Genomic DNA, 16,858 nt, shown 5'->3' on the forward strand with positions numbered 1-16,858 from the left:
TGGTTGCAGGGAAGAGAGAGCAGTTGCATGGCAGCAGGAAGGACAGAAGGAGAGAGCAGGTTGTGGAGGGTAAAAGGAACTTCTAGGAGCCAAAGGGGGCTGAGCAGTTTGCTGTAGGCTGAATCACTGTGTTGGAAGTCCAGCTCTGAGCAGAAGGACACAATGTGTCTTTGCAGGGGAAAGAGTTGTGCTTACATCACTGCTTCTATTTCTTTTTCATCTTAATTACTTTGAGATTTATATATGGAGGGGATTTAGTTTCTATTCCAATGGGACTAGACGTTTTTGAGTTTGAAAAATGTTAGGTGGTCTTTGGGATTCTCAATCTAGGGGAAAGTCTAAGCACATTTATTCTGAGACTTCAAGTGCAAAACCCTATCCATGTGAATGGAAGTAATTGAGGTCTGGGCTTGGAATGGGCAGTATCTTACCTGATTTTGTGAATTGTATTTTTTCCCTTCCATTTCAGTGACTGGACCACTTTCAGAACAGCAGATTGCCTATGTTAGCAGAGAAACACTACAGGTAGTGTGTTCTTAGGTTCTTGTGGTTGATTTATAATGTAAAAGTATTAAAAGCTACAAATAAGTGTGATGTCATGGAAGTATGACGTTTGAATGGCTTAGCATTTTTCTCAAGACTTTTGAGAAGGTCCTTTATTATAGCCTAGAACCAACTTGTATAATTGCATAACCTGAAATTATCCTGGGTCATTTGAAGAACACTGCTGTAATCTTTCTGCTGTTAACTCTTTTTTTTTTTTTTTTTTAAATAAAGGGGGAAATAGCATATTTTTAATCCATATTTGTGGCACAAAATATTTATTGCAAATTTGAAGGGAAATTTGAAGACTCAGTTTTGCATATCTGATGACTGATCTGTGCCAATAAGAAAAAAAATAGTCGGTGTATTTGAGATGTTCATGTTAAGGTCACTAGCCTCTCCTCACTGGTATGCTATCTTTCATTGTAGTTTCCTAAATTAAAGATTCACTTCACCAGTAGAAATTAATCAGAAATGTCTTTTTTTGATGGATGTCTTGCTTCCATGAGAGAGAGCAGTTCTTGGCTTCTAGTGAATGCAAATGTGTTGAATGCCATCAGTTAAGAGAGGCTTCCTCTCAGATGCTCTCTCAAGATAGCTCTCACCATGAGCCAGCTCCATTGCACGCCACTTGTCATCTCCCCATGCTGCGCCAGAGATTGCTGTCTTACAGGACATGGCTTTTTTCTTTACAATGAAGTCTTAATGTGACATCTGGGAGTGTTTTGGTTTTTGAACCTTTAAACCCTTTAGTCCTTAGAGTCTAGGATGGTTGGGGTTGGAGGCGACCTTTAAAGACCATCCTGTCTAAGCCCCTTGTAATAAGCAGAGACCTCTTCAACTCGATCAGGTCACTCAGAGCCCTGTCCAACCTGACTTTGAGAGTTTCCAGGGATGGGGCACCTACCACATCTCTGGCCAGCCTGTGCCAATGTTTCACCACCCTCATTGTAAAACGTCTCTTCCTTATAACTAGCCTGGCTCTACCCTCTTTCAGTTTAAAACCATTACTAGAAAACCATTATCTGTAGTCCTGTCAGAACGGGCCCTACTAAAAGTTTGTATGCATCTTTCTTAGACACCCTGTTAAAGTACTGAAAAGCTGCAATAAGGTCTCCTTGGAGCCTTATCTTCTCCATGGTGAATAACCCCAACTCTCAGCCTTTCCTCACAGGAGAGGTGTTCCATCCCTTTGATCATTTTTGTGGCCCTTATCTGGACTCACTTCAACAGATCCATGTTTCCTGTGCTGAGTACCCGAGAGCTGGACATGGTTACTCCAGGTGGGATTTCACCGGAGTGGAGTAGCGGGGAAGAATCCCCTCCCTCATCCTGCTCACGACATTGCTGATGCAGCCCAGGACATGGTTGGCCCTCTGGCTGCAACTGCACACTGCTGGCTCATGTCTGGCTTTTCATCCAGCAGTATCCCCAAGTGCTTCTCGACAAGGCTGCTCTTAATCCCTTGGTCCCCCAACCTGTATTGATAACAAGAGTTGCCCTGACCCAGGAGTAGGACCTTGCATTTGGCCATGTTGAACCTTGTGAGTTTCACAAGGGCCCCCTTCTTGAGCTTGTCCAGGTCCCTCTAGATGGGATCCTGTCCTTTAGGTGTGTCAACTGCACCACTCATCTTGATGTCATCTGCAAATTTGATGAGGGTACATGATCCTACTGTCACTAATGAAGATGGAATAGCACTGCTCCCAGTACAGACTCCTGAGGGACAGCAGTTGTCACTGGTCTCCATTTGGATATTGAGCTGTTGACCGCTACTGTGGATGCGACCATCCACTCAATTCCTGTTCCACCAAATAGTCTATCCATCAAATCCATAATCTCAGAGAATGGAGGAGAGTTTAAATAGTCTGAAAAGGAATTTATGAAATCATTACTTAATTTGTGGGAAGGTTTCTTGGTTAGTATGTGTGCATTGTTTGTGAGAAGGAAACTTGTTACTTTGTATGTATTTTCTAAGTGTTATCCAAGGACCCATTTTTTAATATTTTAAAGTTGTCTGTAAATACATGACTATAACACTCTGACCAAATATAACGTATATCGTTTCTGACAGCTTGTTGTAACTTATAATGCAGCAGTCACTTTTCCTACTGAAAGGTCTGAGAATGCAGGCCATCTGTCCATCTATAAAAGTGATTTGTCTGGTATTAGTTTTGCATCAGTTTCCATGGAATCCAGAGTTTCTATCAAATGCCTGAAGTTAGTGTTTGAGCTCTGTGTTTAAGAGCCCATTAAATGGTCTGTTTTCAAAAAAACACTCAAATGCTTGATATCAGTTCTGGTTGGACTCAGGTTCTGAAAATACAGGACCTTTGAATAATGGCCTTTCCAGTTCCTGCCTCCAGGTATTCAGTTTTAAAAATAGTGATCTTGGATTATTCCAGGGCAGTGGTAAAAATAAGAGAGTAGTTGGTCTTTCTGTGCCAGAAGTAGCCAGAGATTTAAATGCCAAGACTGTACATGGGATTCTTCTAGCTAATGCCAGTTGCTGCAGTGGTCATGTAGATGCTTTGATGAATTACACACTGTACCGAAACCAGAGTCCAGTTTTGGCAGTGAGGACTCTGAAAAAACAGGAAACCAGCTAGGCATTGTTAGTCATTCCCTAAAGAAACAGGTTAAAAAAATCTGTGGGTGGCTTTTTTTTATTATTATTTTATTGTTATTTTAGTTTATTTAAGGGGTTGAATTTCATAACTGATTAGCATTTTAGCTACATTGCATTCAGGTTTTCATGAACTGACAAAAAAATAACCCCGAACCTGTATCTTTGATGGTACTGTTGTCTATCTGTACAATGTTGTTCACTTGAAAATCTCGAGTACCATGTTATGTAAGTAATTGTTTCCTCATTTTTCCTGTTGATCTATTTAGGACCATCCTTGAAAATGCTGATAATTGAAAACAAACCAAATTTATTTTTGCAGTCAACTTTGATGTCTTGCATGAGCTGGCCAAAGAAAAAGAAAAAATCTGTCTTGACATGTGTATCTCCCATGGAAGTGTATTCCTTATGGAGATTCATGACTGCAGAGCGAAGATGATGTTTTATGTGTTGTTCTACCCTGGAAGAGAATTTTAGAGATGAGCCTGGAATGTCAAAAGTGCCGTGCTGTGTGCTCTGTGGTTTGTCATGCAGGGCTTCTTCCAGAATTTAAAGTTTCGAACTTGTGTCGAGGCCTAAAATGGTTTGATACCATTATCAAGACCCAGAAAGACAGTTTAGTGCTTCTGCAGAAATCCATGAATTGGAGTTGAGCTTCAGTGTCAGACCAAAGGGCTGCCTGCTCTCGCAGCTGCTGGACTGAAAAGAAGCAAGTATTGGTGCAGGAAATAATTGCGCTAGGTATCCAGTGAGCTGACTGCTGCGTAGAAAACTGTTGGGTGATTTAAAGTAGTTAACTTGCTCTAAAAAAGGTGACAGTTACCATCTCTAGAGGAAACCTTGGTCGAGTAATGTTTTTCTTGTAGTAGATGTGATGACTGGTACTCTTCCCATCTATCCTGTCTTCTAGATATTACACTACTACATCTACTGAATTTGCAAATGCAGTTTGGATACGCCGAAATATAGGAATGCTCTTCAGTCAGCAAGTCATTTAGATGATTGAATTGGATCCTAATTAGGTCTGGTAATTAAATAAGAAATGCATATGAAATGAAAAATATTGGACTAAATTATCTATGTATTTTATACAGGGACTATATTATCTTCACAGTAAAGGAAAAATGCACAGAGATATAAAGGTAAGTAAAAACTGAAGGGAATTTTGATGTCTTTAAAATAGACTACATAACCTCTGGATCTTTTTTAGCCTGGTGGTGTAAAATTTAGAGATCGATAGACATTGACTGTTGTCCAAACCAACATTTGTTTATATGACTTTTCCTCTATGCAAAAGGGAAGGTTGGGTCTTTCTCATGTCTTTGAGAGAAGGCAAAGTACCCTTCATTTTGAACCAGCTAGTGAGCAGAGCTGTTGTTTTGGCTTTTTGCTGCTTTTCTTGGTGAGCAGATTGCAGGGCAGTGGCTGCTGTTCTGCGTGGTTCTTGGAGACTACTTCTGTCTCCTCTCTCATGTGCTAAAATTGGAGAGGGTACTGCAGATCAGGCTCTTAACACTGTCTTATTTAAACCTTCGTCTCAACAAAGCTCTATCAAAGATGGTTATTCAGACTCTTGTGCTCTCTGTTATAGTTTCCTTCTGGTGCTTCCTGTTGACTTTTTGTCCCTGGAATTTTGCTATGGACTCTGTGCCTTTCTGGATTCTTCCTTGCTCAGACTGTAGCTTAAACTTGGCAGACTTCCTGCTGGAAATACGACAGTGAATTATTATATCCCTTTGTGTAGTGTGAGACATTGGTTTTGTTTGGTTGGTTTGGGTTTGTTTTCATACTAGGGATGCAGTGCACATAGAAGCTTTAATTGTAGATGCCTTAATGCAGCCTGATTCTCATTGACTGTAGAAGGGTGTTTGGAGTTCGAGCAATCGTTACAGTTTATCAATGAAAGATTACTTTGGACACAAAAGTTAAATGTGTTTCGTTATGCTTTATAGAAATGTATAAATACTTGTTTCTAAGCAGAATTCTGCTGTTAAAAAAATGCTTACAGTGAGAAATTTTCTTTTTAAAAAAGCTGTTCTTGTGATCGTGGAAAAATACTGTCTTCATCTGCAGCTCTCCTGGCTGCTTCCCTCAGTAGCTAAGTTATGTATTTAAAGTATCTGTTGTGTCTTGAAAGGTGCACAAGGTCAAGAGCATCTTAACTGAACTGCCGTACTATTTACCAAGCTCCATTTATAAGGCTCATTAACTGCAAAGTTTACCTAAGTAAGCTGCATTTTACTGCAGGCTTGAGTTTTCCTTCTCTGTGAAAAGCCATATCTGTAAAAACATGGTTTTGGAGGTCCATCTGTGCCACCTTTCCATCTAGCATATGGGCAGTGCTGACATTTGGATCTGTGTTTAGGCAGCTCTGGCTTTCACTGTACCTGTTTCCAATCTTCAGATCAGGTTTGTTCAGCCTACTAGTGCTTCAGGTTACAACAGCGAACTCTTCAAATTTAACACTAACAGAATCTCTGTTGCATAGGGACAGAAATAGTTTTGCTAAATGCTTGAGTATCAAGGCAGGTCCTTAAGGCTATAATTATAATTATTATGGCTCTCAAACAGGACAAACCCAGCTCCTACATATGAAAAGAAAATAAAATGATTTCTGTTTTGACCTTTAGCGTTCATATTTCCTTTCACTCAGTGTAAATAAAAGTAAGACTTCATCAGCATAGGCAAGTCATCATAGTCTGCTTTTTGAGGGGGTTTTGTGTACAATGGAAACTCTGTAGTACTGTAGGCTAAAAAGTACTAAACTGAAAATTAGTGAGAAACCCTGTATATCCAAATTTCTTTTTATAACAGAATGGCAACTCGCTAATTTCATGAACATTTCCTTGGTAAGGCTGCACAATCCTTGAACACACAGTCCTTGGTTTGTCCTTTGCACCTAGTTTGCCATAAGATCTCACGTAATTTTGGTTTTTAATATGCTCTCAGAGGAATCTACACGTTTTAATTCAAGTATGCTTATTTTTTTTTAAGGGAGCAAACATTCTTTTAACGGATAATGGACATGTAAAATTAGGTGAGTTAATGCAGTTTGTTGTTATTAACAGACTTTTGTGTGCTCCAAGAAGCAATCTTCTGTATTTTATTTAATGATGTAATAGCGGATGTAAGGCATGGATGAATATTGAAATTCTTTTCCTCTTGCAAGTAATACTTAACTGCACTGTCCCCTTAGTGTTTGAGGAGTAATTGGAGTAGTTTTGGAACACTGAGGTTAAAGACTTTTCTTGATGTTGTAAGGGGGAGTTCAAAATCAAATCTCAAGTTTTTATGAATTAAGATGTACCATCCAGAGTGCTTAAGTGTGAAATGTTCTGTGAACAGTTATCTGAAAGAATCTCTTGGATAATACTAAGTTATGTATTTTATCATATTAAATTGCAACATGTAATTGTTAGGACTTCTGTGCTACCCTGTCCTTTCTGGGGATGATGAGAGGCATGTGTGTGCAACCTGCATATCTGGCAAGAGGAAGTGATTGACGGTATCTGAGATACACCAAGTTTCCATTACTTGCTTTTGTTATTTACTTTTTGTTAAATATTTCCAGTATGTTTAAGAAACTTTTACAGTGGGGAAACCAAGCTTTTGTCCATCAACAATTAATTATGTCAAATCAGTTGTTAATGGTCATTTTGGTTTAGCATTTTTTTTTTTTCTTCAACAGCTGATTTTGGAGTATCTGCACAGATAACAGCTACAATTGCCAAAAGGAAATCATTCATTGGCACCCCATATTGGTAATTATTTTACTTGGCCATTGATATAGTAACATATATAATACTGTTGAAAAATTGTGATAGAAGCAGGCTGTGCCACTTCTGGGGAAGACTAATCTCTAAAAGCTGTGTTGGACTTTCTGGTGATCATATGTGTATTACTTGTGCTAAATCTTAAATTAGTTGGATATCAGAGAAGATGCTCTAATGTTCTGAAAAATTGAAAGGCTGCATGCTGCTATCACTGTTGTCTATTAATTTGGTCAAACTTTAAAACAACCGACAACTTTTCTTGGTTTTAACTCTGGTCTTATTTTTTTTTCTTCCCTGATTTTCCATTTTGTTGTTTTGTGTTTCTTCCCCTCCACCCTAGATACATCTTTTCTGCAACACTTCAGTTGATAATGGCTATTATTTGTTTGTCTTCAGAGATTCTTTTGCCGCTTGTGAAATGTTTTCTCTAAGCCATTTTCTTTTTTACTTATTTGCCTAAACTGATTGAATTCAAACATACGTTTCTGTTCTATCTGTACCGCATCTTTATTCTTCCCTCAGTAAGCTAGTTTGCATAATTTATCTTTTCTAAAGTTAAGAATTTTATTATGCCTTCTTTGTACTGGAAGTGGTTGTTCCCTTTTGCCTTTAAGTAAGTAAATGACACTCATTCTTCACTGCAAAATAACACTTTTGTTTTATGTTGCCCAGAAAGATATTCAAATTTTTTGTCTGACAGCTATTAGTTACAAGATAAAAATGTATATAATGAATAAACCGCTACATTAAAATGTTCAGTCTTGAAATAGTCAAGCACAGCATTTTTAGCATTCTTCTGCATTGTAGGTCATGCCAAGACATGGCTTCACTTCCCTTTCAGAGTAACATAAACACCCATCAGTCACGATTGCGTAATTGGTTTTTCTCTTTCTTAAGATGTCTGGGTGACTTCAGTCCTGGTCTTTATCACTGTGTAACTTCCAAACATGCCAGGCTTCTCAAATGATGTGGCATAACCTTAAACAATAACTTAGAAAGCATTACATAGGTTAGAAAAGCATCAGTTTTTCTTTGCAAAGCTTCTCGGAGATTTGAGAGGAGCTAGGAGACAAAATTGTTGAAATTGTTAAGAAAATGTAGTTGGAAACAGGCAGTGTGAAGGTTTTAGTGATCATTAGAGGTTTCTGGGCAGGTAAGGCTAAGGTGCTTGGATGGGAGAGAAATGAAGAGCAGGACTGTGCAGTGTCTTTAGTTCTAGTGACCATGCTAGTTACCCTTGTGTTCCTCCTCTATGTCTTTTTAAAGTTAACTCATGTTCCCACTCTGTGTTGCTAACTTCCTCCTTTTTGATTTAGAGTGACTGGGTTATTCTAATGAACTCTCAAAAGAAATTAATGTAAATATAGTTTAACTATGCAGACTTGAAATAAGTTGTACTGCCAAGCCTGGTGATGTTTTCAGATCTACGTAGAAGGATGTCTGTGTTTAAATAATGGCAATGCTGCCTGCTGCTTTACTGGGGCTCTCGTTAAGAGACGTTCATCTGTCTTACCCAATATGGAGTTCTATCTCCAGTGTCACTGCTACTTTTTAGGTGATCTGAACTAATAGAAGTTCAGAGCTAAAAAATATTAATGTTTGCCACCTGATATGACTGTAGGACAATCAAATGCATAATTTGCTTTGGCCATTCAGAAAGTGACAGTGCCTAGTGAGTAATTTTTTATAGGTGTTCCTATTTATGTGTCAGTTATGTTTGTTTATTTTTATCACCTGAGGGTGTGAAACTATTTTGTTAACTTAAATGAAACCTTCTGACAGTATAGTGAGGCAGACATTGCAAACAAGGAGTGCTCTGTGCCAAGGTGACAGTGGGTCTTCAGGTCTCATGCTTTCAGGATACAAGAAAGCTGCTGTTTTGTTAATGTTTTTGTTGGAATTCTTCAAAGTCAGTTAACCACTGTCTGGACAATGTGTGATTTTTGGATTTAATTTGAATTTTACTATAGTTGAATTAGTATACCTTAGGGTCTTTGGTTATTGGATGGTAGTTCATCATGTGCCTGCCAGAAATTTCCTTCAGATATGGTAATTACTTACTGCTGTGTTGGGAACTGCGTATTATTTACTAGTAGACAACTGAGGAGATCTTCATGTATACATTAACATAACACACACACCACCCGCTTCCCCCACCCCCCACCTGTATATATGTATATACATATACAGATATGTATATATCTGTATGCCGAGAGCTTATAGGTTGAGAGCTTTAGGGAAGAGAGTGAGTAATAAACTGCTGCATACAGAAGTGTTTGATTTGTGTCAAGAAGTTTATCTAAAAATCTGTTTCGCCCTTTAGGATGGCACCAGAAGTTGCTGCAGTAGAAAGGAAAGGTGGCTATAACCAACTCTGTGATCTGTGGGCAGTTGGAATAACTGCTATAGAGCTTGCTGAACTTCAGCCTCCAATGTTTGACCTACATCCAATGAGGTTAGTATGGGGTTAAAGCTTCGTGTGTAAATACAACTTTGTAAATAATCCATGTGAAGTAGTAGCTGTGTGTACTTGTGTGTGGGGGTACTGGAAGGTATTGGTTCGTGAAGGTTCTGAGGTGTATAGAAATTGTAGCAACTCTTTTTGGTGCATGAATTGTGTAATATTGTCCTAGTATCATCTCTGCAACTGATGAACTTCTTCCTGCCAACTAAAGAAGTTATTTAATAGTTAATCTCAGATATGTATTGCACATAAACCACAGAAATGTTGTTGGGTCTTTTTCAGAGCACTTTTTCTAATGACAAAAAGCAACTTCCAGCCTCCTAAATTAAAGGACAAAATGAAATGGTAAGTACTTTTCTCTTTCAGTAGATAATGATCATGTATTTCACTGAGCAATTGATTCTAAGGTTTACCACTTCATTTTACAGGTCCAGTAGTTTCCATCATTTTGTGAAAATGGCACTTACAAAAAATCCTAAAAAAAGACCTACAGCTGAAAAGTTACTACAGGTATAAGTTTATGTATGGGATTTTTTTTAAGTTATAAAATTAAAATATGCTTAATACGACTGGTTGACATTTTAATGTGTTTTTCCTTCTCTCTTGCAGCATCCTTTTGTTACCCAACCATTGAATAGAAGTCTTGCTATTGAACTTCTGGATAAGATGAATAATCCTGATCATTCCACTTACCATGATTTTGATGATGATGATCCTGAGGTAGGAAGATGTTTCAGTTGTAGAATCAGGTTAAGTTTTCATTTGCCGACACAACTAAATTGTTATGGTTTAATGAGCTACAGAATATTTTGTGATCTGGGAATAGTCTCAAAGGTTGCTTTTTCTTTTGGTTGTGCTGCTCTGTCACATATACAGGCACTTAGAGAAGCTCAAAGAGCGATGTAAACACTTCAAAATTTTCTTTATTGTTGTCCTTCAACAATTTTGCAACAGTAAATGTAGACTGCTTCTCTAGTCCTGAGTTCTGTCATGCACTCTGCTTTCTGTTTCTTTGTGGAATGATCTTGTAGGGTTTTTTTTTCGTCAAATGACATGCAATGTGTTTCTTGTAGGTTATTTTTTCTATCTTAGAATACTCTGAAACTTGACTTCAAGACAGTTTTGTCAAAGGCAAAGTTTCTGATTTTCTGTCTTAACAGCTAGGAAAAAAATAGCATGCTTGTGTAAGAAGGTAACCATACAGGAACATAGTGTTTCATAAGTAAAATGGATATTCTGCTACTGCATCCTGTCTTTGTACTTGACTCTTGTTAGTGAAGACTTTCCAAATGTTTACAGTTTGCTAACTGATGATCTCTTTTGAGGGGGAGAAAGAATGAATCAGAGTGAAACAGAAATGCCATTGATTTATTAATTGCATATTTGTGGTTTACATTTTTTATGAATAAACTAGTCTAAAATGCCTTCAAAATAAGCTTCAAAGAATCCACTACTTTTTTTTTTAATACACTAATTTACTGATTTTACAAGTTAAATGAGCTTTTACCTTCTGGAACAGCAAAGACAAGTTGAGCTGTACCAAGTCTTCCTTAGAAGCTGAAATAAATGTGAAAAGAAACCAAAGTGAAATAGATCTTTTTTTATATTGTGGGGTGCAATGTTCATGGTTTTCCTAAATGGGAGGGAAGAAGAGGAAAGCACAAAGATTGAACAATCAGTACTTTTAAGCCAATTGGAAATAATGGAGCACACTTGGAAAATTTTTCTGTTTTAAAAAAAATATTTAGGGAAGTTAAACACACCAGATGTGGTTGACTTTCACATCAATGTTAAGAGAAAAGTGTCTGATTCCTGATAGAAACAGCACTGAGGAACTCTGATCTTCTCAGCAAAATCTCTAAGGATCAGGTGACCTTTGGATCTCTTAGGCCCATTAAAGTGATATTTCTGTAGGAACCTGGAAACCAAAGCTTTCATGAGTTGTTGTAAGAACAAAGAGAGCTGTTTTCACTGTGCTTCCTGCGAGTGATCTGCTCAGATCAGAGCAGGTTGCCCTGTGAGTCTTCCATGATTTCCTGGAAATTATACTGAAACCCTGCTGTGTCACTGTGTCACTGGTGTATCTTTTAGGTAAGAATCTTGACCTTCATTTTGGGCTGCTCAAGTGGAGAGTATCTATTCTCTTCTTGTATGGAGTCATATTTTACTGACAGCTACTTGTAGCTTTCAAGAGTGTTCACTCTTTTATCTCCCTTCTGATGTAGCATTAAGAATGCCCTCCTGTTATCTAGTGTATTACTTATCAGTTATCCCATGATGTGGTGTGGTATTGAGGGGAAAAAGCTATGCCTCATCTGGGGAGAAAATTTAAGAGAAATCAACCTCACAGCAGTGATCAGGGAAAACACCTATCTTCATCATTTATAAAGGAGATAGACTGGCTGACAGTATGGAGGGCAAGCAGGCTGCTTGCCTGTCTTTTGGTATGTGTTTTTCAGGTGTTTGTTTTTATCTCATGTAGCTGAAGGTTTCCTGCTGCATTTGTGGGCTTCTGTGCTAGACATAATGATAGTTCTCCATTTGCCGTGATCTCTCCAATGAGCTTCAAACACCATTACCTGTGGTGCTGGATCATCTTCACTGGATATACAATTTAGATGTCTCTTCTCATTTCTCCCCTAACCATTTTGCCAGATAATGTTCCATTAAGGCTTTTAATCCCCCTGCAAAATGAGCTTGATAGTGACACTTGAGAAAACATTTTAATTTTGTGATAAGCAAGTCTAGAACCCACCTCTATAAATTAAGGAAATGATAATTTATTATCTGATGCATCTTGAGCAAGGTCTGTATTTCAGGTGAAGGATGCTGCTACAGGCAAAGCAATTGTTGATTTGGTGGCCTTTCCCGTAATAAACGAAAGGGAATAAGAAGCATACATGCTCCTTTTGTACGCAGTTGAACTTGCTTCAATACCTGCCAGCTCACAGAGGCAGCTGGAGATACAAATCTGAAGTTGAGGGTTGACTACTCCTACATTTGTGGCAATCGCTGGAAAGCAGCCATCCAAATTGAAAGAAAGCAACTTACATGGTACAAACAACACTGGTGAGAATCTTGAGCTTCAGACCTGCTCACCAGTTTGCTTGAAGTTTTAGTTGTTGTCAGGCGGATGGTGCTTGTGTTAGCATTTGTGGCTAAGGTAGAGATTAAGCCACCTCCTTGAGGGTGATAATGAGTATATATAGAAGCAAAGCTAACAAGTTGTTGAGCCTAGAGAAGAGGCTGAGGGAAGACCATGTCACTGTCTACAGCTGTCTGAAAGGAGGTTGTAGAGAGGTGGGTGGTGGTCTCTTCTCCCGAGTCGATGGGTAACAGGATGAGAGGGAATGGCCTCAAGCTGCGCCAGGGGAGGTTCAGGTTAGATATTAGGAAAAATTTCTTCACCGAAATGGTTATCGAGCACTGGAAGAGGCTGCCCAGGAATGTGTTTGGGTCACTATCCCTGGAGGTATTTAAAAGATGGGTAGCTGAAGTGCTTGATATGATTTAGTAGTGGACAGCTGCAGTTGGGCTTGATGATCTCAAAGGTCTTTTCCAGCCTAGTGATTCTATGATACCAGCACATCACATTTCAAACACTTTTGTATCAGATTGCTTTAATTAAAAGTCTTCTTGCTGCCATGTATTCAACACAGAAACATGGGGAACATAATGCTTTGCAGAGATTACATGGGCTAACATCATAGAGAATTAACTTTTTTCTGGAAGAGTAAGATTTCATTGCGGAGGACATGCTGAGAGCACACTGTTAGGATTTATGTTCATAATTTTTAGGCCTGTTGGCTGGTATTGTACTCTTGTTAAGAAACCTTAAGTTGTAATTTCTAAGAGAACCTGCAATTGTGAAAGTAGAAAGAAGAGAAAATCTAGCAGGGATAATGAAAAGAAAGCCAAGGCTTAACATTCGTGACACTTCATCCTGTAGAGAACTAAGTGGAAGTCCAGGTGAAAAATAGAAGTGGAACATAAATACAAAGGTGAATTTGTAGCAATGACAGCATCACTCTTGCCACACAGCATAAGGCTACCAGGAATACTCCCTTCTGTTCAGCTCTGAAAACTTCAGGCTATCTCATCGTCTACTTAAAGAAAGTAGCCGATGACTTTTTAGGAATCTGTTTAGGTTAGAAGCTGCACAAGTAATTGGGGTATCTAAACAAAGGAAATGCTGTCAGTAAGTCAGATTTAGTCTTGCTGCTTCTTTTGGAAGCTTCCAATACCCTTAAACGGAAAGACAGAAAAAGGAAATGTTATCCAAGCAAAGACAAATGAGGGCCAGCATTGTCTGTTTGCTCAAATCCGGTGTTTTAAAAACCTTTATCTTGAAGTTGTAGACACTCTACAGATAAAATGTCTGCAAATAGTTCTGACTTTAATGTACAAATAAATGCACACGATGTTTATTTTTAGCTTCCCGCTTGATTGATTTCTTTTTTCTTTTTGTTATTATGCTAAAGGAACCTACTAAAAACTAGGTGCACAATACTGGGTTTTCAAGTGAGTATATTTTAATATTGAAGTGTTATACTTTTGCTTTCTAGCCTCTTGTGGTGCCTCATAGAATTCATTCTACAAGTAGAAATGTCAGAGAAGAAAAGACGCGCTCTGAAATAAACTGTAAGCACGTGTAATATGACAACATAAAATATTCTTAATAATTGCTATTCACTTATTTCAAGTGGTATTCTTTGTGTCCGACATATATAGAAACATTTTAGTGGTGTATAGTAAAATAAAATTTATGCTGTTTCTCTTAAGGATGTAGGTTCTAGATGGCAAAAGAAATACTAGTATAAAGTATTTGAATACACCCTTTGTCAGCACTTCAGCAAATCTCATTATTGGTTCATCTTAATTGAACAGGGCACAACCTGAGCTCTTCTGAGAGCTGATTGGTATAGCTTCCCGTGCCACTCCAGCAAGAATATTCAGAGTGATGCAAGATTTTTGCTGGGGAACAGAATGGCAGAGGAAGGTTTTTCTGTCTGTCTTCAGTATCTTGTTCTAGTTTTTGCTTTTGAATTGAAGAAGTCCTGTAGAAATCAGGAAATCGGGGGGTTGGTTGGCTGTTAAAAGCAGACTCCATCCCTGGGATTGTAGTTATTCTTTGCTTGAATTAAATCAGAGCAATACTTGAAGCTTTAGTTGTCTTTTTTTAAGCTAAAACTGAGGGGAAGTCTGCCAAAGAGCTGTTCTAGATGATGTGATTAGCTCTCTGCAAACTTCATACAAGGCTCTTTACAGCTAATGAATCTCCTAGAACAGATGCAAGAGTGAATTCACAAAATTAATGTGTTTTTTTCTATAAATTACAGTTGTATCACTCCTCTAAAGAGGGCACTGCACTGCCCTGTCTGCTTAATGGTTTTCCTGTCCTTCTAATGAGTAGGCGGGGCAAATGGTGATTGTGCTGCCGTTATGATAAAAAGAGTACTTTCTCTACCCATTAATTTCTAGCAGGCACAAGTTCAGTATGTGCATGTGTCAGAATTCCATCAGTGGGGGTATGGTACACTCATTAAATTGGATTTTTCTTTTTTTGTTAGACTTTGGAGTTAAATTTTGTCTAATTAGAGTCCAACTTGAATTTTTATTTTCCTTTTCTCCTCTTTAGTTGGTCAAGTAAAATTTGATCCGCCCTTGAGGAAAGAGACAGAGCCACATCATGAATTTGTGAGTAACAAGCAGCATGGGATATGCTCTGCACATTATTCCATGCAAATATTTGTGAAGGAGGAGAAATCCAAGACGTGTAGTATACTTTCTTAGTGCAACTAAACTCGGTAGTGATTTTTCTGACAAGTCATAACACATTGGTCCCAAATTTTTAGTGCCATTACACTATATGTGGTGAGACCTCTTACCTGTAGGCTCTGCCAGGTGTGATGTATGTGTTCAGCAACAGTCATTTGCCTTATGGGTTTCACTTTATCCTTTATACCTCATTTCCAAGTATATAATTGCCTTTATTAGTGGAGTAATTTTTCAGTTGTAGAATTACTGTGTGTACTCAAATATTTCTCTCCCTTGTGCGTGTATTGACAATGATTGATAATGGAAATAATGAAATTGAGAGCCTGTGTCAGAGGTATGATGCGTTTTTAAAAATTGTGGGTTTGTGGGGTTATTTTCCCATGCAAGCAATCTTTATGTGTCCCTGCATCACACCTGAACCATGCTGAGGGGCAGCTGACATATTCTGTAAAGGTGTATTGACAATGTTTTCTTCCTATGAGGTAAAAGAACTCAAGCAGTGAGGGAAAAGGCGCTTGTGCTGTCTCACACACACCAAATTGTAGTAGCTTCCTCTCTTCTGTGGAGGCTGTTGTTTTCTACGTTCGTGCATTTGAGCAGTTTCTTCACATTTCTAGATAAAAACACTGCTTTGCTTCCTTAATGCAGACTTCTCTGTTCTCTTTGTTTTTCTAAGGCAAGTGTTGAGGTGAAAAAGTTGGGAAGGGAAGGGTGTGTACCTAGGAATGTACCCTATGTAGTCTACAGACCACATGTGGGTGGAATTTCTGATACAGATTTCCTTGTATGGTTCTTCAGTTGTACTAAAATCTTCCTGATGCCTTGTCCTTTGGTCAGCTGTTTCTGGATGTGAGGTTGTATATAGTCTTGCTCTTCTTCAGCACCTAGCCGGTAGTCTGCAGTTTCTGATGCCTGTTCAAGGTGGAGAATTGCTTGCCCAATCACATGTAGAATTTAGGCAATTATTTCAGATACGTTATTTAGACCTTGACATAACTGCATAACAATATCATCAAGTGTTTATTAAATATGATAATGAAGTCAGTGTTTCTATGACAAACTTGTTAGTTAACTCAATGATTTTTGAACTGATTCCAAGTTATCCTGACTTTGCATGCCTCTTTGATTGTCTGGATCATAAAGAAAATACAATTATTAGCACCAAACAAACCAGTTAGTGGATGGCTTAATTTGACAGAGAAATGTTTTCATTGCACCTTAGGAACCCGAGTTGCTAAACTGGGGAGAGAGATTTTCTGCAGGGATTAAAGCACAACCCTTGAGAGCACACTTCTTTGGCAGTTGTTTGAAGGAAGGAATTAAGCCTTTTGCTACCTTGCGCGTGGCTATCAGGACATTTAGACTTTGGAATCTCAAAAGCTCTTGCTGGTCAGAGGAGGCTGAGGGGAGACCTTATTACTCTCTACAACTACCTGAAAGGAGGTTGTGGAGAGGAGGGAGCTGGCCTCTTCTCCCAAGTGACAGGGGACAGGACTAGAGGGAATGGCCTGAAGCTCCGTCAGGGGAGGTTCAGGTTGGATATCAGAAAAAAATTCTTCACAGTAAGAGTCATTGGGTACTGGAACAGGCTGCCCAGGGAGGTGGTCGAGTCGCCTTCCCTGGAGGTGTTTAAGGAACGGGTGGATGAAGTTCTTAGGGACATGGTTTAGGGAG

The 16,858-nt window shown here is 38.6% G+C and overlaps 1 protein-coding gene across 7 annotated transcripts in view; it reads left to right on the forward strand.

The window, feature by feature from the left end:
* Positions 1-16,858, forward strand: part of MAP4K3 (mitogen-activated protein kinase kinase kinase kinase 3) — a 76,951-nt gene that overhangs the window by 14,411 nt on the left and 45,682 nt on the right. For all 7 annotated transcript variants that reach the window (XR_008448924.1, XM_054060906.1, XM_054060907.1 and 4 more), the window contains exons 5-14: positions 470-525; positions 4,264-4,311; positions 6,164-6,206; positions 6,858-6,930; positions 9,266-9,397; positions 9,689-9,751; positions 9,835-9,916; positions 10,016-10,126; positions 13,972-14,047; positions 15,045-15,103. Coding sequence is in view for 6 of the 7 variants with exons in the window: in XM_054060906.1 (XP_053916881.1) it covers positions 470-525; positions 4,264-4,311; positions 6,164-6,206; positions 6,858-6,930; positions 9,266-9,397; positions 9,689-9,751; positions 9,835-9,916; positions 10,016-10,126; positions 13,972-14,047; positions 15,045-15,103 (743 nt within the window). In the remaining variant the exon portion in view is untranslated. The remainder of the gene's footprint in view (positions 1-469; positions 526-4,263; positions 4,312-6,163; positions 6,207-6,857; positions 6,931-9,265; positions 9,398-9,688; positions 9,752-9,834; positions 9,917-10,015; positions 10,127-13,971; positions 14,048-15,044; positions 15,104-16,858) is intronic.

This window comes from Cuculus canorus, chromosome 3, assembly GCF_017976375.1.
Source record: "Cuculus canorus isolate bCucCan1 chromosome 3, bCucCan1.pri, whole genome shotgun sequence".
NCBI lineage: Eukaryota > Metazoa > Chordata > Aves > Cuculiformes > Cuculidae > Cuculus > Cuculus canorus.